The sequence below is a fragment of the Uranotaenia lowii genome, chromosome 1 (genome assembly GCF_029784155.1).
Source record: "Uranotaenia lowii strain MFRU-FL chromosome 1, ASM2978415v1, whole genome shotgun sequence".
Lineage (NCBI taxonomy): Eukaryota > Metazoa > Arthropoda > Insecta > Diptera > Culicidae > Uranotaenia > Uranotaenia lowii.
The window spans coordinates 7,291,190-7,314,754 of NC_073691.1; the positions used below are offsets into that span (position 1 = coordinate 7,291,190).

Consider the following 23,565-nt stretch of genomic DNA (forward strand, 5'->3'; position numbering starts at 1 on the left):
AAAAATGACAAAAATGACAAAAATGACAAAAATGACAAAAATGACAAAAATGACAAAAATGACAAAAATGACAAAAATGACAAAAATGAAAAAAATGACAAAAATGACAAAAATGACAAAAATGACAAAAATGACAAAAATGACAAAAATGACAAAAATGACAAAAATGACAAAAATGACAAAAATGGCAAAAATGACAAAAATGACAAAAATGACAAAAATGACAAAAATGACAAAAATGACAAAAATTACAAAAATGACAAAAATGGCAAAAATGACAAAAATGACAAAAATGACAAAAATGACAAAAATGACAAAAATGACAAAAATGACAAAAATGACAAAAATGACAAAAATGACAAAAATGACAAAAATAACAAAAATGACAAAAATGACAAAAATGACAAAAATGACAAAAATGACAAAACTGACAAAAATGACAAAAATGACAAAAATGACAAAAATGACTAAAATGACAAAAATGACAAAAATGCCAAAAATGACAAAAATGACAAAAATGACAAAAATGACTACAATGACAAAAATGACAAAAATGACAAAAATGACAAAAATGACAAAAATGACAAAAATGACAAAAATGATAAAAATGACAAAAATGACAAAAATGACAAAAATGACAAAAATGACAAAAATGACAAAAATGACAAAAATGACAAAAATGACAAAAATGACAAAAACGACAAAAATGACAAAAATGACAAAAATGACAAAAATGACAAAAATGACAAAAATGACAAAAATGACAAAAATGACAAAAATGACAAAAATGACAAAAATGACAAAAATGACAAAAATGACAAAAATGACAAAAATGACAAAAATGACAAAAATGACAAAAATGACAAAAATGACAAAAATGACAAAAATGACAAAAATGACAAAAATGACAAAAATGACAAAACTGACAAAAATGACAAAAATGACAAAAATGACAAAAATGACAAAAATGACAAAAATGACAAAAATGACAAAAATGACAAAAATGACAAAAATGACAAAAATGCCAAAAATGACAAAAATGACAAAAATGACAAAAATGACAAAAATGACTACAATGACAAAAATGACAAAAATGACAAAAATGACAAAAATGACAAAAATGACAAAAATGACAAAAATGACAAAAATGACAAAAATGATAAAAATGACAAAAATGACAAAAATGACAAAAATGACAAAAATGACAAAAATGACAAAAATGACAAAAATGACAAAAATGACAAAAATGACAAAAATGACAAAAACGACAAAAATGACAAAAATGACAAAAATGACAAAAATGACAAAAATGACAAAAATGACAAAAACGACAAAAATGACAAAAATGACAAAAATGACAAAAATGACAAAAATGACAAAAATGACAAAAATGACAAAAATGACAAAAATGACAAAAATGACAAAAATGACAAAAATGACAAAAATGACAAAAATGAAAAAATGACAAAAATGACAAAAATGACAAAAATGACAAAACTGACAAAAATGACAAAAATGACAAAAATGACAAAAATGACAAAAATGACAAAAATGACAAAAATGACAAAAATGACAAAAATGACAAAAATGCCAAAAATGACAAAAATGACAAAAATGACAAAAATGACAAAAATGACAAAAATGACTACAATGACAAAAATGACAAAAATGACAAAAATGACAAAAATGACAAAAATGACAAAAATGACAAAAATGATAAAAATGACAAAAATGACAAAAATGACAAAAATGACAAAAATGACAAAAATGACAAAAATGACAAAAATGACAAAAATGACAAAAATGACAAAAATGACAAAAATGACAAAAACGACAAAAATGACAAAAATGACAAAAATGACAAAAATGACAAAAATGACAAAAATGACAAAAATGACAAAAATGACAAAAATGACAAAAATGACAAAAATGACAAAAATGACAAAAATGACAAAAATGACAAAAGTGACAAAAATGACAAAAATGACAAAAATGACAAAAATGACAAAAATGGCAAAAATGACCATAATGATAAAAATGACAAAAATGACAAAGACGCCAAAATTTAACGAAACGACAAGTATGTCAATAATAACAAAAATGACAAAAAATTGCGAAAATGACAAAAATGACAAAAATGACTAAAATGACTAAAATGACAAAAAATGACAAAAAATGACATAAATGACCAAAATACAGATAAAAGCCTTGACAAAAATGGATTATTAAACTTGAATAAGCTTGAATAAGAATGAGGCAAAATTTAGACAAAATTGAGACAAAAATTACTACAATAAGACAAAATATGATATTGATAAGACATTAGTAAGTCTAAATAAAGATAAAATGAAAAAAAAAAATTGAAGGTAAAACAGAAACGAAACATAATTTGTTGTTATCGTTGGACCCGAAAAAAGACAAAAGTCCCAACCTGAGGCGGTCTAGCACAGTGTTTAAAATTCATGATTTCCTTCCTCAACAAGAAAAAAGAAGCCAATCATCATAACCATTATAGGCGAGACGAATTCTGATGTTAGTCATTCGGAAACCCATTGCGCACTTTAGAACAGAACTGACTAGGTATTTTTATTTGATTTATTTAATTAACCAAGCTGCAACAAATCGATTTTTGACACATCTTTAGTGGTCATCGGAGCTGTGCGCTATCAATTCGATATAGAAAGAAAAAAAACACTGATCACATCCTCAACCTGTCACGGAGCCGTCTCTTATTTCTGATACTAACTAAGAGAATGATAAATTGGATAGCGACTGAGGGGTGTAAAAATACATTTATTTAATTATTAGTGAGGCTTTTAATAAATTCATACCATAACACGATACTATGTTTGTGAATTCTCTCAACTTTAAACAATGGAAACAAATAAAACTTCTTCCCTACATTTATTGTGTCAAAAATGCGAATTATTGAAAAAAAAATTGAAAAATCAAGCCCCACCATCTATATATACTAAGTTTTTATCTCTTTGCGAACTTCGCGTTTAAAAATATTTAGAAAAAAAACACAACACAACGATACCCGTCAAAGAGCCGCGACTAAGCACCAGCCATTTTGCTAAATGTTGATGCTAATGAGCGTACATTTAATCAATTTCAATGTAGCTACAACTTTTTTTCCCCTGTTACCAAATGTGTGCTGCTCCTCTGAAGTTTAGTTGTGGCTCCTCGCCATACTAAATATTTAATGTCGGGCTTGAGCGCGAGATGCTACTTATTTACTATCTTCTACCTGGCGGCTTGGGTTAGTGACTCGATGGGGCGGCTTGTTTGTTTATGATTGCAAAGGTGTAGGGAGGAGTAGGGCAAACCCCCTATTAGTTTAAAATTTTCTATTAATTTTTTAAGAAAATTACTATAGTCACTATGAAATCTACAAAGAAATTTCTTGACTGCTGCTTCTATCAAATTGGTAAGTTTGTTATTTAAAAATATTTTTTAAAGGGCGTTTTGCCATCCCTTCCCCACCACCCTGTCAAAGGTGAGGGATTGATGCTTAGCATATGGAGCCCAGCGTTAAGAACATCCGATGAACGAAGAAAAAAAATGACTGGGAAGGAATTATTCGAAGATGAGTCGCATCTGCTCAAGTCGTTAGGGTCGAGGTGGAACTGCCCACCTGTCAGCGGGGTCATATTAGTGAATAAATACCTGCCTGATCGTTGTTCTTTTTTTCCGATCTTCATTGATGCCTAACTATCTAGGCAGCGCTAAGAAGCGGTAAAGGCTCAATCGGTCAATTCATGCTGACGCTTGGGCTGGCTAGGGGCATAGGCAAATCTTTCCGGTATTTCCGTATGGTGGGCGAACTCGGAAGCAATTCGTGGCTATCAGCAAGGATCGAAACCGCGATCTTCATGGGGTCAAATGCGCGCTAATTGTTGGTTTCGATTACTGATGGACTGCTCAATGGTTTCGATATTGAAAGGGTTGGCTTGCTGTTTCTGTTGCTGGATTTCTGTTATAGTCAATACATTTTTTACACTTATTAAGCTACGGGGCATACAATGTGGTGATGTCAGGATTGTTGATGTTTCAATCAATAACTTTGTGTCGGAAATGCATTTATCTAACATCATTTGCTTCACAAATTTTTCGCTTTTTTCACTTTCAAAGTTAAAGTTAGATATCATAAATTCTTCCAAATTTTATCAAGGTATTCACAGCTAAATAATTATAGAATACTAAATTGTAGAAGATTCACCACAATCAACACATTCATACTCATTAGACTCAAACCACAGTCCGACAACAACCATGAAGAGGAGTAAACCGATTCAGAAGGAAGCCACAAAGTGTTCCAGAGCGCTCTGCATCCTTCTGACCGGTAGTTCCGGATGAAACGGCACACAAAACATTTTCTCAATTCTTCCGAGCGATGTGGGTTTGTTTTCTTTTTTGACCAGGAAAGATGTGATCCAACAGCACCCGGGGGAGTTTCGATGCTCATGTATAAATGTACGTGGGAGGAAATGATGCTACTGCTAGAGGCAACTCTGTTCCACCGAAGGTAAAGTTATGGTCCATAAGCAGGAGGACTGCTGGGACGCCACCAAATGGTTGATAAAGTTCTCTAAACTTTGTTTTGTTTAGCTCTGAGCTGCTGGTTAGGGTAACTGAAATTTCAATGAGGAAGGATCCTAACGTGAATTTTGCTGGTAGTAATACTAATTTTCCTCCTACATCTGTATCTTATTCCGATACAAACACTTTAAAAATTGTACCAAAACGTGATGTCACAAAATTTGACAACTGTAACAGTTTGTAATCCCTTCCAGATATTTTGCAAACTCATACGCGAAGGTTACATACTGGCTGCCCTTTATCATGGTGTTGAATTTAGGAGAGAGCACAATCCTTGCTATTATTCATAAGCCCTAGTTGCCAGCAGTAACGTAAATACTTCCCGGTTCCGATTACTGTCGCTTCCATAGAGACTCCCTTCGAAAGAACGGAAAAAAATCATAGAATAACCGACAGCTTAACAAAATGAAATCGTTCTTTGCATTTTTGACATTTTTTATTTTTAATTTATTTTAATTTTTTTTTTTTTATTTTTTATTTATTTTTGACATTTATAAAATTTTTGACATTTTTGAAATTTTAGATATTTTTGATAATTTTGACATTTTTGACATTTTTGACATTTTTGACATTTCTGACATTTTTGACATTTTTGGTATTTTTGTCATTTTTGACATTTTAGACATTTTAGACATTTTTGACATTTTTGACATTTTTGACATTTTTGACATTTTTGACATTTTTGACATTTTTGGTATTTTTGGTATTTTCGACATTTTTGACATCTTTGACATTTTGACATTTTTGACATTTTCGACATCTTTGTCATTTTTTTCATTTTTGACATTGTTGACATCTTTGACATTTTTGACATTTTTGACATTTTTGACGTTTTTGACATTTTTGGTATTTTTGACATTTTTGACATTTTTGACATTTTTGACATTATTGACATTTTTGACATTTTTGACATTTTTGACATTTTTGACATTTTTTATATTTTTGACATTTTTGACATTTTTGACATTTTTGTCATTTTTGTCATTTTTGTCATTTTTGTCATTTTGTCATTTTTGTCATTTTTGTCATTTTTGTCATTTTTGTCATTTTTGTCATTTTTGTCATTTTTGTCATTTTTGTCATTTTTGTCATTTTTGTCATTTTTGTCATTTTTGTCATTTTTGTCATTTTTGTCATTTTTGTCATTTTTGACATTTTTGACATTTTTGACATTTTTGTCATTTTTGACATTTTTGACATTTTTGACATTTTTGACATTTTTGACATTTTTGACATTTTTGACATTTTTGACATTTTTGACATTTTTGACATTTTTGACATTTTTGACATTTTTGACATTTTTGACATTTTTGACATTTTTGACATTTTTGACATTTTTGACATTTTTGACATTTTTGACATTTTTGACATTTTTGACATTTTTGACATTTTTGACATTTTTGACATTTTTGACATTTTTGACATTTTTGACATTTTTGACATTTTTGACATTTTTGACATTTTTGACATTTTTGACATTTTTGACATTTTTGACATTTTTGACATTTTTGACATTTTTGACATTTTTGACATTTTTGACATTTTTGACATTTTTGACATTTTTGACATTTTTGACATTTTTGACATTTTTGACATTTTTGAAATTTTTGACATTTTTGACATTTTTGACATTTTTGACATTTTTGATATTTTTGACATTTTTGATATTTTTGATATTTTTGACATTTTTGACATTTTTGACATTTTTGACATTTTTGACATTTTTGACATTTTAGACTTTTTGTCATTTTTGAAATAATTTTGACATATTTGAGTCATTTTTGGCACTTTTGACATTTTTGACATTTTGTCATTTTTTTTATTTCTTTCATTCTTGACATTTCTGACATTTCTGACATTTTTGACATTTTTGACGTTTTTGACATTTTTGACATTTTTAACATTTTTGACATTTTTGACATTTTTGACATTTTTGACATTTTTGACATTTTTGACATTTTTGACATTTTTGACATTTTTGACATTTTTGACATTTTTGACATTTTTGACATTTTTGACATTTTTGACATTTTGACATTTTTGACATTTTTGATATTATTTCATTTTTGACTTTTTAGACATTTTTGACATTTTCGACATTTTTGACATTTTTGACATTTTTGTCATTTTTGTCTTTTTTGACATTTTTGACATTTTGTCATTTTTGTTATTTTTGTCATTTTTGTCATTTTTGTCATTTTTGTCATTTTTGTCATTTTTGTCATTTTTGTCATTTTTGTCATTTTTGTCATTTTTGTCATTTTTGACATTTTTGACATTTTTGACATTTTTGACATTTTTGACATTTTTGACATTTTTGACATTTTTGACATTTTTGACATTTTTGACATTTTTGACATTTTTGACATTTTTGACATTTTTGACATTTTTGACATTTTTGACATTTTTGACATTTTTGACATTTTTGATATTTTTGTTATTTTTGACATTTTTGACATTTTTGACATTTTTGACATTTTTGACATTTTTGACATTTTTGACATTTTTGACATTTTTGACATTTTTGACATTTTTGATATTTTTGACATTTTTGACATTTTTGACATTTTTGACATTTTTGACATTTTTGACATTTTTGATATTTTTGACATTTTTGATATTTTTGATATTTTTGACATTTTTGACATTTTTGACATTTTTGACATTTTTGACATTTTTGACATTTTTGACATTTTAGACTTTTTGACATTTTTGAAATAATTTTGACATATTTGAGTCATTTTTGGCACTTTTGACATTTTTGACATTTTTGACATTTTTGACATTTTTGACATTTTTGACATTTTTGACATTTTTGACATTTTTGACATTTTTAACATTATTGACATTTTTGACATTTTTGACATTTTTGACATTTTTGACATTTTTGACATTTTGGAGATTTTTTACATTGTTGAAATCTTGAAACTTTTGAGATTTGTAGCTGTGTTGACATTTTTATGTTTTTTAAAATTTTTATCATTTTTGACATTGTTGACACTTTGACAATTTTGACATTTGTGGCATTGTTGACATTTTTAACATTTTCGGTTTTTTACATATTGATATATTTCCCAATTTCTTGTCAAAATTGTCAAAATTGTCAAAATTGTCAAAATTGTCAAAATTGTCAAAATTGACAAAATTGACAAAATTGACAAAATTGTCAAAATTGTCAAAATTGTCAAAATTGTAAAAAATGTCCAAATTGTCCAAATTGTCAAAATTGACAAAATTGTCAAAATCGTCAAAATCCTCAAAATTGTCAAAATTGTCAAAATTGTCAAAATTGTCAAAATTGTCAAAATTGTCAAAATTGTCAAAATTGTCAAAATTGTCAAAATTGTCAAAATTGTCAAAATTGTCAAAATTGTCAAAATTGTCAAAATTGTCAAAATTGTCAAAATTGTCAAAATTGTCAAAATTGTCAAAATTGTCAAAATTGTCAAAATTGTCAAAATTGTCAAAATTGTCAAAATTGTCAAAATTGTCAAAATTGTCAAAATTGTCAAAATTGTCAAAATTGTCAAAATTGTCAAAATTGTCAAAATTGTCAAAATTGTCAAAATTGTCAAAATTGTCAAAATTGTCAAAATTGTCAAAATTGTCAAAATTGTCAAAATTGTCAAAATTGTCAAAATTGTCAAAATTGTCAAAATTGTCAAAATTGTCAAAATTGTCAAAATTGTCAAAATTGTCTAAATTGTCAAAATTGTCAAAATTGTCAAAATTGTCAAAATTGTCAAAATTGTCAAAATTGTCAAAATTGTCAAAATTGTCAAAATTGTCAAAATTGTCAAAATTGTCAAAATTGTCAAAATTGTCAAAATTGTCAAAATTGTCAAAATTGTCAAAATTGTCAAAATTGATAGAAATATCGAAAAGAGTCGTCAATTGTATGAGGAAACGTCGAAAAAATCATTTCCTGAGTGCCTGAAATCTTGAAGAAAAAGGACGAGCCATTGCTTTTAGCTCCAAGTACCTGATCCAGAGAATTAGTTAATACTTGTAACATTTTTAAATTTTGACAACTGCTATCGATGAAATTCGTATTTCTTTTTAAATTTTTATCGGAGTTAAATATTTTTTTATTTTTTTCCTACTCTAGTTGATATGTCAAAATAGCAAGAACATTCTTTTCTCTGATGAACAATCAAATTAAAACGTCATAACTTATTGGTGGTGCCAATGTCCTTAGTTTGTTTGTGTTGTCAAATATTTAATCCATTATTGAGAAATTGTACATTTGCACATTTGTGTAACGTTCACCTTTCTTGTTAAAAATTATTAATTTAAAAAAAAAAGTTCAGTTATATAACATTTTATGCGATGCTGTTTATTGAAAGTGAAAGATAAAAAGTAGTCGCTAGGTATTGAACTTGTTCAGTAATATTTGCATGCAAGAACATTTTGGATGAATTGGTTTCAAATTGCAGTCGTTATTAAATCTGCTTGTAGTTAGAGTTATGTTTTTGAGCAAACTAAAAATATATTTTGACTGTATGGAGGCTATTCAGCTAGATGAACTAAATTATTTCAAAATTGCTTAGGTATATCACTTGTATTGCTTAAAAGAATATTCATTATTAAGTTTTTCAAATAAAAATGCAAATATAACGAATGGATACTATTTTATTCGAATATGCAGTTTTTAAATTTTTAGGTTCAATCAGGGAAAATAGTTAGGAAAACGTCTATTCAAAGGTTTAAATTGACATACCGATAATTATCGTTACATGCAAATTTGAGTGATTGTTAAGTAAACTTTCCACAATGATATATTCACAGATTTATTCCAATCATAAGCCCACTTCATCACTTTTTTTGTAAATTACTGCTGCCTCCCTGTCAGAGCTAGGTGTTTCAGTAGGAAACTTCAGGAGTATAGGAGGTGTAGGACAATTCATCACCCGCAATGCTGGCCTAGCATCTCCCAGGGTTAACCTTCTCCAAATTTACTAACAATGTTCCAAAACCTCCTCACGTTTATGGGTGGGTCGTAGAGATCTCTGCATCTACCTGTAAGTAAACGTTGATAACCATACCTTCCCCCTTCCCTACACAGTCCGCAGGGTTCGGCCAGGGCACCTTCAACATTCTGTGGGGGCATTTCAAGAGATTTTTTCAATCTAAGGCAACGAAATGGGAGACCATGTTTCTATTGGAATTAAAAGTCAGGAAGTGTATCACAATCTCGAATATGAAGTTGTTGCAATTCCGATCGGCTGTAATTTCATAAAACGGAGAGTTGATGAGTAGCGCCAACCGAAGTTTTAGGCGACTGTTCATGCGAATGCGAATGCGAATGCGAATTGATATATTTCCCAATTTCGACAGTTCAACAATTTTCAAAATTCCATTATTTGTCCATGGTAAGCGTTTGAAATTTTGATTAATCCCCTCATCTTTGGGTGTTTCGGTGTTATTATCCTGTTCCCTCTACGTAGGGAATGGAAGGGTCCGCTGCAGTTTGTGTGGTAAAACACTGCACTGGACATGTACATTGGTGTTATTGTAGGTACTCGTTTGTATTGTACAAATCCGAAATGGTCGTCGGAACCTCCCCAATCCGGCAGAGACCCTTCCGGCGGACAATAGAAATTTTCCAGAGGTACTCTTTGCCGTTTTACAAAAACAGATGACCAAAATATGCTTTTAAGCTTTTCCCTGGCATAAATCATTTTTACAACCATTTTGCATTTCCTTCCTTCCGGGGATTTTTCCCCGGGAGCTAGTTAATTCTGAGGGAGGGAGCACCAATTTTGGGGCGGAGGAGGTCGAACGGAACGTTGGGCGAGAGATTTTCTGTCTACCTTCACCGACACCCCAACACTTTTTCGTCTCTAATCCGGCTGGGATGCTGCTGCTGGCCAACTGGACTTGGTCTGGCTGGGACCATTAAAGTTCTTTCTCCTTTTTGAAGGTTGTGTTTCCTGGCAGCGTTGAGTGGAGTTGAGTTGGGTACACACTTCGGAAATGGTTAGGATAGTCCCGAAAAATTGAATTCCTGACATTAATTGTGATAAATGACTAATGATTTTAATGATTATGGATGCTCGTTTTGGTTAGGTTTTGTTCTGAACGCCTACGATGCTGGTTTATGGAAATTTATCCTTGAGCTTGCAGCTAAGCTCGATGTGTTTTTTTATATTTAATTTATTTTAATCAACTATTGCTGATACTGGTTTACTCCGTCATCTCGAACTAAGATGTCTTATTTTGGTCGTTTTTCACCTTAATTTTTAAAATGTAATTTCTATTTACAATCGCCCCTTTTTCATTTTGTGTAAATATGTTAACCTAAACTTGTCTTCTGATTCTAGTGTTCTCAATTGAATTTTTTGGTTCTTTTTTAATTGTTTCCAATTACTTGAACCTTTACTTTTCGGTCATTTGGGCTGTTAAAGAAGCATCCTTACTTCCGACAACAACCGTTAGTTTTTGTTTTCCTATCTTTCTAGTATTCCTTCTACTCCTCTTGTCGGGTCGATGATGCAGCACCCAAACAAGCCAACAAGTCAGTTTTTCGGCAATAGGTACTTGGTAGACTTCACGTAGAGGTTGCTATCGAAACAACTTGTGCAGGAAGAACACCAACCAGGTTTCACTCCCCCGATCTTCTTCCAAAGTGTGCAAACGTGCTTCCTTTCTGCCAACCGACTGATAGCGGCATTACAGTATTAGGCCATTCTGCCGGCACTAATCTTGCTATAAATTGATTGTTATTATAGTCCCTTTTTGCCCGTTTTGGGAGTTTTCTTACTACTCTTTGGCTGCTGGCTGCTGGAGTTCTCTGTGTTTTGTGTGTGGGAGTATCTGCCCAGACATTTTGTTGGTCCTTTTTCAGCTGCGGTCTGGCCGTCTCGCCTCTATTGTTTCTATTTCCGGAGCAGGCCGTATCTGATGATTTTCATTACTTCCTAGGACGTGTATTCCGGCACTGAGGCGGTATAAAACAAAATGAAATAAATTTCAACGATTTGTTTTGTGTAACAACTTCATAAAGCGATACTGATAACATCATAAGCTTTTTTATACTAAATTTTAAGAATCAATTGGAGTGATTTGAAAAAAAAAATCAAAATAATCTTAAGGATATTGTGCAAAAAAAAACCAGGAAACACGTATCTCATAAAAACCGTACACAAATAAAAAGCAAATAAAAGTAATACGAACAAGAATATCGAGCACGACCCCACGTTTCCCCCCAAGGGTCCTCAGCAAAAAATCAACAGAATGGCCATTTCGCTAAGTCTTTAATAGGACCTGGTCCGGAATAGAAGCACGTTAATTATTTGATTCCCAGAAACTACCCTCAATATAAAAATAACTGCTCTGCCTTCAGACAGGCGATGTGGGGCTTCTCGGCAAATTCTGTGTTGCCCCGCCCGGATCCAGGTCATTTCCGGTAGTTAGGGTTTAGTTAGGGTTATCAGTCATACTCTTGCGAATTTAAGCAATTATTGGCTCGTGCAAATAAAAACACCATTTAAATAACAATTTATGTTTCACTAATTGCTAATCGTACTTTCACAGCCAGAAATTATGTCCCGAAGAATGATAGAAGCATGTTATCATTCTTCTAGTCAACACCACCAGGACATGGAGAACAGACGTTTGCTGAGCCCCAAAGCATCCACCGGGGTTGGGTACCCGATCTCCGCTAAGGTCGCTCGCACCCCAGTCAGCACCATGGGGAATTGTAAGATAAGAGGTGGTTTGGCCACCACCCCTAGGCTGGGTCTATGGGATCTCTAGTTGAACATTATCTACCATTCGCCAGTTGCTCCTGAAAATAAATAAAACAAATATGTGGCAACACTTCCAGTGTTGAGAAGCTACAAAGTGTAAAAAAACACAAGTTAGTCATTGGTATAATCTTGTGAATGACAGAAGTGTTTAGGAAAATTTTGAATAAAGATTTGCAAGGCATATGCTCAGATTATTTGGAAATGGTTCCAGCTCCAGCAAATAAGACGGAGAGACTGGAAAAGCGTAGATTGTTAAGGCTGCTGCTATAATTATTCCTCCGGTGAATAAGACCGAGGGACTGTTTTGAATCGACCTCCGAGTGGACAAGACAGATTGGCTTACAAACTAGGACTCAGGATCATGAGCTCTTTATTACAGGAAAACGTCTTTAAATGACACTTAAATTGCTGGAAGTCCTAAGGGAGGAACAACATATTTGTTTCGAAGCATCCTCCGGCGGAGGTATGACGTCGATTTCAGAGCAAGTTAGTGTTTTTGGACCAGATTTTTAGGGACCGCTGCTGGGCACTAAGGTCGTCATTTACATTATCTATCATGCACGGGATTTGAAAGTATGTACTATTTTTGTAAAATTTATAGTGTATTGATGTAGAAATATCTAATTTGTTCGCTTCCGCAGATTTCATGGACAAATCGAGTGCTTGGGGTATCGTTCTGAGGAAAACACCTGCAGATTCTATAATAGACGATCAGCCGTCGATTGCATCTGTAGATGTGGGCATTAGCCTGGCCCAAATTTGTATGGAAGAATTTTTACAACATTTTTTTCCAACGCGGCACCCCCTAAGTTGGTGTCTTTAGCTGAAAAAATGACTATCTGAAAGTTTCAGATCAGTTGGCAGAAGCACAAGCTGGCGCAAAGGACTTGAAATTTGTATGGAGATTTTCTGCAAAATGTATGAAAAATAGACATACGTCTACCCTTTGTGTTCTAAAATATGTTTTCAGTATGCTAGAAAGCTCAGAATTTTAGGAATTGTAGTTCAAACTATGACAAACAAGTTTGTAGAAGATTGTGATAGGATACGGGTTGACGGTGATGAGTTATCCGCAATTAAATGTGTGATTATTTTCGCTTTTCATCGATATATCGTGAACGGTGTATAAGTGGGTTATAAGTACTAACTTGATCGCATTGTCACACAATGAGAATAACAGATAGAAAGTTTGTGTCCTCGGAAAAGTCTAAATGCCCCACAATAATGTTTGTCAGAGCTTTTTTTGCAACTTTGCCCCGGAACCCAAACTTTCTATATGTTATTCTCATTGTGCGGCAATGCGATCAAGTTAGTACTAATAATCTACTATACACGTTCACGATATATCGATGAAATGCGAAAAAAAAAATCACACATTCAATTGCGGATAACTGATCACCGTCAACCCGTATCTTATCACAATCTCCTACAAACTTGTTTGTCATTGTTTGAACTACAATTCCTAAAATTCTGAGCTTTCTAGCATACTGGAAACATATTTAAGAGCACAAAGAGTGAAAGTATGTCGATTTTTCATACATTTTGCCGAAAATCTCCATACAAATTTCAAGTCCTTTGCAGCTTGTGTTTCTGCACTTTCAGAAACTCATTTTTTCAGCTAAAGACACCAACCTAGGGGGTGCCGCGTGGAATATAAGGATATTTTTATATGGGCCAGTCTAGTGGGCATATTGCGTGGAATATAGTAGGTAAAGAAGGGTGTGTCGTTTTGCAACCTTTTTTGTTAATTTCAAACACCCTGTAGTCTAAAAAGCTTCCTTTTTGGTCGAGGAAAACGACAAAATTTTTCCAAAAAAGAAAACGGGAAAATTTGGAGATTTTTTCATTAATCTTTATCCCATCCCTGTAGTTTTTACTCGTAACAGGCCCCTGGAATGTCAATTTGTCACTCCAGACTAAATACAAAATATTTCTCTTGTTTCTCAACCGATTTTATAAAATTTAAAGTTTTGAAAACCTTGTAAAGTATGTAACTCAAATATGTTTTTCAGACATTATTCTGGGCACTTAAGTTTTCCGTTATCCAAAGCCGAAGAAAAAAAATCCGAAATTACATGCTACGGAAAAAAGAGTGTATATCAGCTACGAAATGCTCAAAAGAAGCTATACGTTGCATATAAGGATACATTTTTTTTGGAAATTTTTTGCCTGCACTCATTTCTATCTGAGCAAAAAAAGGCTTAACCTTCCTAACTTTTTTCTAATTTCGATACCCACGGATGAGCGAAAACAGTCAAATGCGTAAGCGTCCCACTATGGGGTTTGAGGCGGCAAAAAGTCAAAAACTGAACTTTATCGGATCGCTTTTTTATTTTAACTAGTTAATAACTGTTCTGGCATCACTGAGCCGGACAACTGTATCTGATGATTGCGATCATTGTCATTGTTCTGATGCCGAACCTGTCAGATTGATCGAGAAGCAAGACTGAAAACAGGAAGTTTAAAGAACACTATTCGAAAGGCAGAAGTGAAGTGAATATTTTCCCAGTTGAATTATATAATTAAAATCCCTATTTTGTGAGTATTATATCATTTATTGTACGAGGTTAAAAACTACATAAAACTTTCTTAGGCTTAGAGTTTGGATTACTCAAAACGAAGGCAGGATTTAGTTTAGAGGCGACAGAAAGATTTAAAGGTTAGTTGTACATGTGCCTAGAAAAACTCTGTACTACTTTGTAATAATCATATAATCAAATCAGGTTCTCGAAAACACTGTCCCGGACGCCTAGATTACAAAATACCTCTCGAACAGATGAGAGCGAGACAATAATGTAGGTATTCAATCTTATAAGCCTGAAATGCGATAATTGAAATACAACTTCTTTTTAGCTTTGAGCTACTGTCATAAAAATTGCTACAAAGAATCTCGCTGATCTATCCGAACAATCTCAAAGATTATTCCGTTGAATAATGGAATCTACTGAGCCGGGAGGTATACCCAAAGATACCGAAGATGGTCATGATTGTCGGAAATGTAACCAACTGAATTCAGTTGAAAAAGAGATGGTCGCCTGCGATTCATGTTCCGGATGGTGGCATTTGGCATGTGCCAATGTATCGCCTGGTGTTTCCAAACGTCCTTGGGATTGTGAGGATTGTGTGAAGCTGAAGAGCCTACCACTGACTGTAACTAAGCTTACTTTGGCGAGGAACAACGGAACGAAAAAAAAAGGAAACGAAAAAGGAAGTCCAAAAGTCTAAAACCGATCCTCGTAACACTATCGGCAAAATAGCTGGAGCGATAAAAGTACGAACTGCTGGTGGATCTATGAAATTGAAACCATCGAGCGACTCATGTTCGACCGCTGAGTCTAAGACGTCGGAGTGTGCTAAGGAGGCAGAAAATAAAGCGGTAATGCTGAAAGACACTTGGTCTCCTTCGAGCGACAACACTGTCAAACAAATCCCAAACAGCCAACGAAAACCATCGAGATCCGAAAAGTCGATCAAATCCAACGCCTCATCCTGTGCCCGGATGCAGCTTAAACTTCTACAAGAGGATAAAGAATTAGAAGATCGGAAATTAATGGAAAAGCGAAGAAATTTGGAAGAGGAAAAAGTTTTACGAGAAAAGGAGCGTGAACTGCGAGAAGAAGAGCTCAAGATTCAGGAAAAGTACTTACAGAAGAAAAGAGAACTTGAAGAAATAGTCGAAAGTGAAAATTCTATGAGTTCCGTATCCGTGTCCTGCAAAAGTAAAATGGCAGAAGAATGGATCAATAAGCAACGAAAATCGAACCAGACTATTCCAAATATTTCTGATGAATTAGAGTCTGACCACTTGGAATCAGACAACGAGAGTATGGGCAACAATCGCAGTCATCAAGAGCGGAATTTCAATCGTGGCCAATTATTACCAGTCAAAAATATGGATCCATTCAAGCCTGAAAAGAATTTTGGGCCAACGTTTGAACAATCCGCTGCAAGGCAAATATGGCCAAAGACACTCCCATCATTTTCCGGTGATCCCGAGGAGTGGCCAATCTTCTTAAATAGCTTCGAGGACTCCAACAGAGCCTGCGGATTTTCGAACGTGGAAAATTTGATGCGGTTAAGGGAATGCTTGCGGGGTGCCGCAAAAGATGCCGTGGCCACCAAACTGATGTTCCCGGAAAGCGTCCCCGTTATTATGGAAACTTTAAAGCGAATGTATGGGAGACCAGAGCTCATAGTGAAAACCATGTTAGCAAAGGTTCGGAGATTAGAAGCGCCGAAACCAGAGCGCCTGGATAGTTTGATTCGTTTCGGGACGTCAGTCGAACAACTTTGCGATCATCTAAAAGCTGCAAACCTTCGAAATCATTTCTCGAATCCGTCACTTTTAGCGGAACTGGTTGAGAAGCTACCGACCTCCAATCAAATAGAGTGGGTACGTTTCAAACGAAGTTTTGACGATCCAACGTTAATGGAATTTGGTCAATTTATGAAAGAACTTGTGATCGATGCTTGCGAAGTGACTACCGTTACTACCCTGAAGCATGACAATAGAAGTGAAAAAATGAAACCTAGAGAAAGGGGTCATGTGAATACGCACATTCAAACATCTGAAGAGTCACGAACGCAACACTGCGAAAAGAAGCCTTGCCTGGTCTGTGGGATGACCAATCATCGTCTGCGTAATTGCGAAAGGTTTAAAAAGTTGAGTCTGGAAGCGAGATTAAAGGTGGTCGAGCAATGGAAGTTGTGCGAAACTTGTCTCTACGACCATGGAAAGTGGAAATGTCGGTCGAGGTATTATTGTACAGTCGATAACTGCAAAAGAAAACATCATTACCTCCTTCATCCTGAAAATCGCCCAATAACAGCAACGACTGCGTTTTGCAATACCCACAGAGATGTCAATGCCTCAGTTCTACTAAGAATTATTCCAATCCTCTTGCGCAACGCAGATCGAGTAGTCGAGACATTCGGATTTATTGATGAAGGTTCGTCTCTGACCCTGATGGATTCAGAGTTAGCTGATTTCCTTGGATTGGAGGGATCAACAGAGCCATTACAATTAAGATGGACCTCAAACATCGTGCGTGATGAAAATTATTCGAAGCGTGTTAAAGTCGCCATTGCCGGAAGAGAATTTTCGAATAAGTACCATTTCATAGTAGCTCGTACAATTGCGAACCTTGATTTACCAGAGCAAAATCTACCGTACGAGAATCTGGTTGGAAAGTATGGGCACTTACAGAATATAGAAGTGTCTCCATATGTGAGAGCGAAGCCACAAATCCTTATTGGTTTGGATAACCTAGAAATGTTCGCACCTTTAGAGAGCCGTATAGGACATCGAGGACAACCAATCGCCGTAAGATCAGTACTAGGATGGTCGGTTTACGGACCTATCAGCTCCGGTTCTCAACACGGTGGCAGAGTTAACGTTCACTCTTGTAACTGTAACGCAGATTTTGAACTTACAGACCTAGTGCGCCAACAGTTCGTACTCGAAGAAAACATAACGTTTCATGGCACACTCCCACGATCAAAGGAAGATACTCGTGCTCTTGAAATCCTAGATCGAACGACCACTTTCAAAAATGGAAGATACGAAACAGGACTTCTTTGGAAGAAAGAAGAAATACGCTTCCCTGACAGCCGGCAAATGGCGATGAGTCGCCTGAAAGGATTTGAAGGCAAGCTGACGAAAAACCCAGATCTCCGATCTAATGTCCACGAGCAGATCAAAGAATATATACGCAAAGGCTATGCACACAAGACAACGGAACTTGAGCTAACGGAAGTGCCATCCGAACGAGTGTGGTATTTGCCACTGAACATTGTTAGCAACGCGAAAAAACCCAACAAAAAGAGGTTGATTTGGGATGCAGCAGCAATAGCTAATGGAGTTTCATTGAATTCAGTACTGCTTAAGGGCCCAGATCTCCTTGTCAATTTACCGTCTGTCATCTACAAATTTAGAGAAAAGATCGTGGGCTTTGGAGGCGACGTGAAAGAAATGTTTCACCAGGTTCGCATTAGGTCCGAGGACAAACATGCTCAGCGCTTTCTATTCCGGTTCGATCCTGAACACCCACCCGATGTTTACACGATGGATGTCATGATTTTTGGGGCCGCCTGCTCACCATGTGCTGCTTTATATGTCATGCAACTGAACGCCGACAACTGTCAAAAATATTACCCTGAGGCAACAAATGCTATCAAGAGCAATACTTACATGGACGACTATTTCGATAGCGCGGACACGCCGGAAGAAGCCGCTAACAGAGCAATGCAAGTCAAATTAGCTCTTGAGCGAGGTGGCTTCGAAATGAAAAATTGGGTGAGTAATAGCAAATGTGTTCTATCAAAGTTGGGTGAAATAGTTACCCCGGAAATAGTTCCTCTTCCGAATGATGAAGCAGGCCATTCTGAGCGCGTTTTGGGTATAACGTGGGACCCAGTAAAAGACAGATTTTCTTTCCCTATCCAATTCTCCGGGGAATTGACTCGATATATCGAGACCAGCGAGAGGCCCACTAAAAGAACAGCCCTTCGTTGCCTGATGAGCCTTTTTGACCCTCTGGGTTTACTGTCCCCTTATATGATACACGGAAAAATAATCATGCAAGATCTCTGGCGAAGCGGTGTTCAGTGGGATGAACAAATGTGCGATGCAGAATTTGAGAAATGGACTCGATGGACTCGCTTACTTAGAAAGGTGGACGAACTTACAATTCCACGACACTATTTTGGTGGAATAGCAGTCAACGACACCATTCAACTGCATATTTTCACGGACGCCAGTGAGTATGGCTACGGATGTGCAGCTTATTTCCGGATTTCCAATGGAGCTCGTGTCGTCGTAAACCTAGTGCGCGGAGTATCGAAAGTAGCTCCATTGAAACATCTATCTATTCCTCGAATGGAACTCCAGGCAGCAGTATGCGGTGCTCGATTGATGGCCAACGTTTGCGATGGACATTCGATCGAGATAAAAGAAAGATTCATCTGGACGGACTCAACCACTGTGCTTAGCTGGATAAAAGCAGATCAACGAAAGTATAAACAGTTTGTTGCTGTGCGTATCGGTCTGATACTATCGCTTTCCGAACCGGGAAATTGGCGTTGGGTACCGACCAAAGAAAATATAGCCGATTGCCTGACTAAATGGGGGAAAGATACGGAACCTGAATCGAACGGACGTTGGTTTATGGGACCTTCATTCTTGTACGAGAATCCGGAGATTTGGCCGAAACAACGATGTCATCGAGAAGATCCAACAGAAGAACGAAAGGTCCATGTTCTTCTACATCTTCCGCAATTTTCCTCGCCCTTGATAGACCCCGCTCGTATCTCTAAATGGAATGTTCTAGTGCGAACCATAGCAACTGTGCTCCGATTTATATCAAATTGTCAACGGAGAGTTAAAGGTTTGCCAATCGAATCCGTGCTGACCGAAGATAAAATGAAAAAGCTCGTCAAACGATTCGTTCCCTCAGTTGTTGTACCGTTGAAACAAACTGAGTACAGTCGAGCAGAAACCGTATTGTGGCGTATCGTCCAAGTGGAATCATTTCCTGACGAAGTTGAAATTCTTACGAAAAATCGTAATCTGCCCATGGCGAAATGGGCGAGAATCGAAAAATCTAGTCCCCTCCATAAATTCTGCCCATTTTCCGACGAATATGGGGTGGTTAGAGTCGAAGGAAGAACTGCTAACGCCAAATATGCCAGCTTCGATGCACGTTTCCCGATTATTCTGAACCGAAATCATATTATCACTCAACGACTTCTGGAACATCATCATTCAACATTCGGTCATGGTAATAGAGAGACCATATTCAACGAGCTTCGTCAGCGATTTGAAATAAGTAAGCTACGTACAGCTATCGATAGAGTTGCAAAAGGATGTCAGCGATGTAAAATAAGGAAATGTGAACCACGAGCGCCTCGAATGGCACCACTACCGCAGGAACGTTTAACCCCTTACATCAGGCCGTTCAAATATGTTGGGATAGATTATTTGGGGCCGATTGAGGTGACTGTAGGTAGAAGAAGAGAGAAAAGATATATAGCAGTATTTACTTGTCTTGTTGTACGAGCTGTACACCTTGAGTTAGCATACAGTCTCTCAAAAGATTCGTGCATTATGGCAATTAGAAGATTTGTACAAAAAAGAGGTCCACCTCTTGAGATTTTTTCAGACAATGGAACCAACTTTGTTGGTTCAAATCGAGAATTGTTAGAACAGGTTAAGCATTTACATGAATATTGCGCAGACGATTGTATCCCATTTACCCGAAAACCATTGCCCAGAATGAATTTTTCCCAGAATGACAAATACCCGAAATCAAACCCCAGAATGAACCATTTCCCAGAAAAAAATTCCCCAGAATGCACCATTTACCAGAAATTTTTTTCCCAGAATGGACCATTTCCCAGAATTTTTTTCCCCAGAATGGAACATTTACCAGAATGGCACAAATCCCAGATTTTTTCAACTATTTTTATTTGTTTTTTTTTTTTCTAATGTATTCTTGAATATTTCATATGATTCGAAATTAATTTTCTCAAAATGTTTTTTTGAATGAAACTACGACTTCGAAATTTTCCAACTAAATTTATTTTAGAACCAATATTGTGCTTTGTTTATGGTTCGGGTACTTTAATTGATTTAATGCTTACCATGGTCTTTTAAAAAACCGTTTTGGTATCCGACTCCTCACGCTGCGCGTTCGAACTTGAAAGACGTTTTGTCCTTCACGCTGTCGCGTGGCGGACGGGGCTAAGGGATCACACCTAGCTTTCACGCAGACCTAGGAAGCCCCGGCAGACCTAGACCAATGTATTGGGGCCGCCGCTTCCGACGGCGGGTCGGCGGCCTCCTCGGATTTGGGAGCTTCGGCGGCTTTGTGCCGCCTCAGCCCCTTCATCCTCGTTGGTTGCGGCCTTGCCGCAAAAGAATAAAGTTATGAAACCCCATTTTTTTTGTAACAATTTCTTTTTTTTTAATAATTTGTAGTAAGGATAAATGTTTTCAATTTTCTGGGCAATGGTCCTTCTGGCGAAAAAAATTCTGGTACATGGTTCATTCTGGTGAAAAAATTTCTGGGAAATGGTACATTCTGGCGAAAATTTTTCTGGGGAATGGTTCGTCGGGGGAAAAATATTCTGGGGAATGGTTCTTTCTGGCGATTGGAATTCTGGGGATTTTTCATTCTGGGCAATGGTTTTCGGGTAAATGGAGTACAACCTGCGCAGACACGTTTACCAACGCACGCACCAGCTGGCACTTCAACCCTCCCGCAACCCCCCACATGGGGGGAGTTTGGGAGCGGATGGTGCGAAGCGTCAAATCGGGTTTAGAAGCGCTCGACGATGGGAGAAAATTGAACGACGAAACATTAATAACTGCTTTAGCCGAAACAGAAGCGCTGATTAATTCTCGACCACTCACCTATATGCCTCAGGATTCCACTGAAGCCCTTACACCCAATCATTTTATTCGAGGATGCTCGTCGCAGGACCATGATCCTCAACGTGGTTCCATCTGCCTAGGAGAAGCGCTAAAGAGTAGTTATTTGAGATCCTTGTATCTGGCGAACGAAGCCTGGGCCCGATGGTTAAAAGAATACTTCCCTACACTCAACCGACGTCCTAAATGGTTCGAAGAAGCGGATCCTATAAAAATCGGAGACTTAGTTTACCTGGCCGAAGGTCCTCGGAGAACATGGGTGAGAGGAAGAGTAATAGAGTTACTCCCGAATCGTGACGGAAGGATACGAAGAGTTGTCGTACAAACAGCATCAGGAAAGCTGAAAAGGGCGGTGGCGAATTTGGCAGTGATGGAGATAAAGGATAGTGAACCTGGTTCCTATCAGGACGAGCTGGAACCTGCTTCACGGGGCGGAGGATGTTCTGGCATCACTGAGCCGGACAACTGTATCTGATGATTGCGATCATTGTCATTGTTCTGATGCCGAACCTGTCAGATTGATCGAGAAGCAAGACTGAAAACAGGAAGTTTAAAGAACACTATTCGAAAGGCAGAAGTGAAGTGAATATTTTCCCAGTTGAATTATATAATTAAAATCCCTATTTTGTGAGTATTATATCATTTATTGTACGAGGTTAAAAACTACATAAAACTTTCTTAGGCTTAGAGTTTGGATTACTCAAAACGAAGGCAGGATTTAGTTTAGAGGCGACAGAAAGATTTAAAGGTTAGTTGTACATGTGCCTAGAAAAACTCTGTACTACTTTGTAATAATCATATAATCAAATCAGGTTCTCGAAAACACTGTCCCGGACGCCTAGATTACAAAATACCTCTCGAACAGATGAGAGCGAGACAATAATGTAGGTATTCAATCTTATAAGCCTGAAATGCGATAATTGAAATACAACTTCTTTTTAGCTTTGAGCTACTGTCATAAAAATTGCTACAAAGAATCTCGCTGATCTATCCGAACAATAACTTTATATTTAACTAAGATATTCCCAGTTTTTCAACTCATTATCTTGAATATACTGAACGCACCCCAGGCATCAGACTTTGAAAAATTGAAAAATGTATATAATGAAGAAACAGATTTAAATCACATATATTTCTATGGAAAACAATTTTTCTTAAATTCAAAGTACACCATATGAAAGCTTATATTAAAAGCTATCATTTGAACCATTCAACATTTTTACACACTAAATTGATCCATGATAAAAATGAGTAAATAATTAGTTTCTTCAAAAGACAAAAACTTTAAAGCCTCTCCCAAAAAAATCCCCGCATTTCCCCATACTCTTTTCACTATCATCATCTAGTATAAAGTCCTAAAAAACTAATGAAAGAGGTTCCAGGCACCTTAAAGCACCGTTTTTTGAGTTATAGTCAAATAAAGCTGAAAATATCATTCAAATGGGTACTTTTTACCCATTAATGAGTATAAATTCAAGAGAGTTGATATAGGTTTGTCAAAAAAAAGTTTTTCTTGATTGATCAATCATTTCACACATTTTTTTCTTGAGTTTCATGAAATGTCTTGATGTTATTTATCATTTAATGATCAATTAGTCCAAATCCGGATTTCAAAAGAAATAAAAAGTAGGGTCAAAAATAACACCAAGCATCGTACTTTAAAAGTTATTTATACAAAATTTTTGTTAGAATTTATTTTAAGTTAGTTAAAATAGTATTTTTCATACAAAATTTTCAAAAATAACAAAATAGTCTAAAACACCTAATCATACTTTTTGACGC

General features: G+C 35.5%; 1 protein-coding gene across 1 annotated transcript; it reads left to right on the plus strand.

The window, feature by feature from the left end:
- The first annotated feature begins 4,474 nt into the window (after positions 1 to 4,474).
- On the plus strand, positions 4,475 to 22,258 carry LOC129747304 (uncharacterized). Its single transcript, XM_055741454.1, has 5 exons — positions 4,475 to 4,528; positions 12,139 to 12,304; positions 12,995 to 13,114; positions 15,611 to 20,179; positions 21,570 to 22,258. Exons 1-5 carry the CDS (start codon positions 4,475 to 4,477, stop codon positions 22,256 to 22,258), a joined length of 5,598 nt encoding a protein of 1,865 aa, XP_055597429.1.
- The last annotated feature ends 1,307 nt before the right edge of the window (positions 22,259 to 23,565 follow it).

Bases quoted from the DNA above. Each gene is read 5' to 3' on its own strand.
- LOC129747304 (XM_055741454.1), top strand. From the start codon at position 4,475: ATGTACGTGGGAGGAAATGATGCTACTGCTAGAGGCAACTCTGTTCCA. The intron at 12,305-12,994 runs GTAAGATAAGAG...TCGCTTCCGCAG, and splicing joins AGTCAGCACCATGGGGAATT to ATTTCATGGACAAATCGAGT. The intron at 20,180-21,569 runs GTAAGCTACGTA...CAACCTGCGCAG, and splicing joins TCGTCAGCGATTTGAAATAA to ACACGTTTACCAACGCACGC.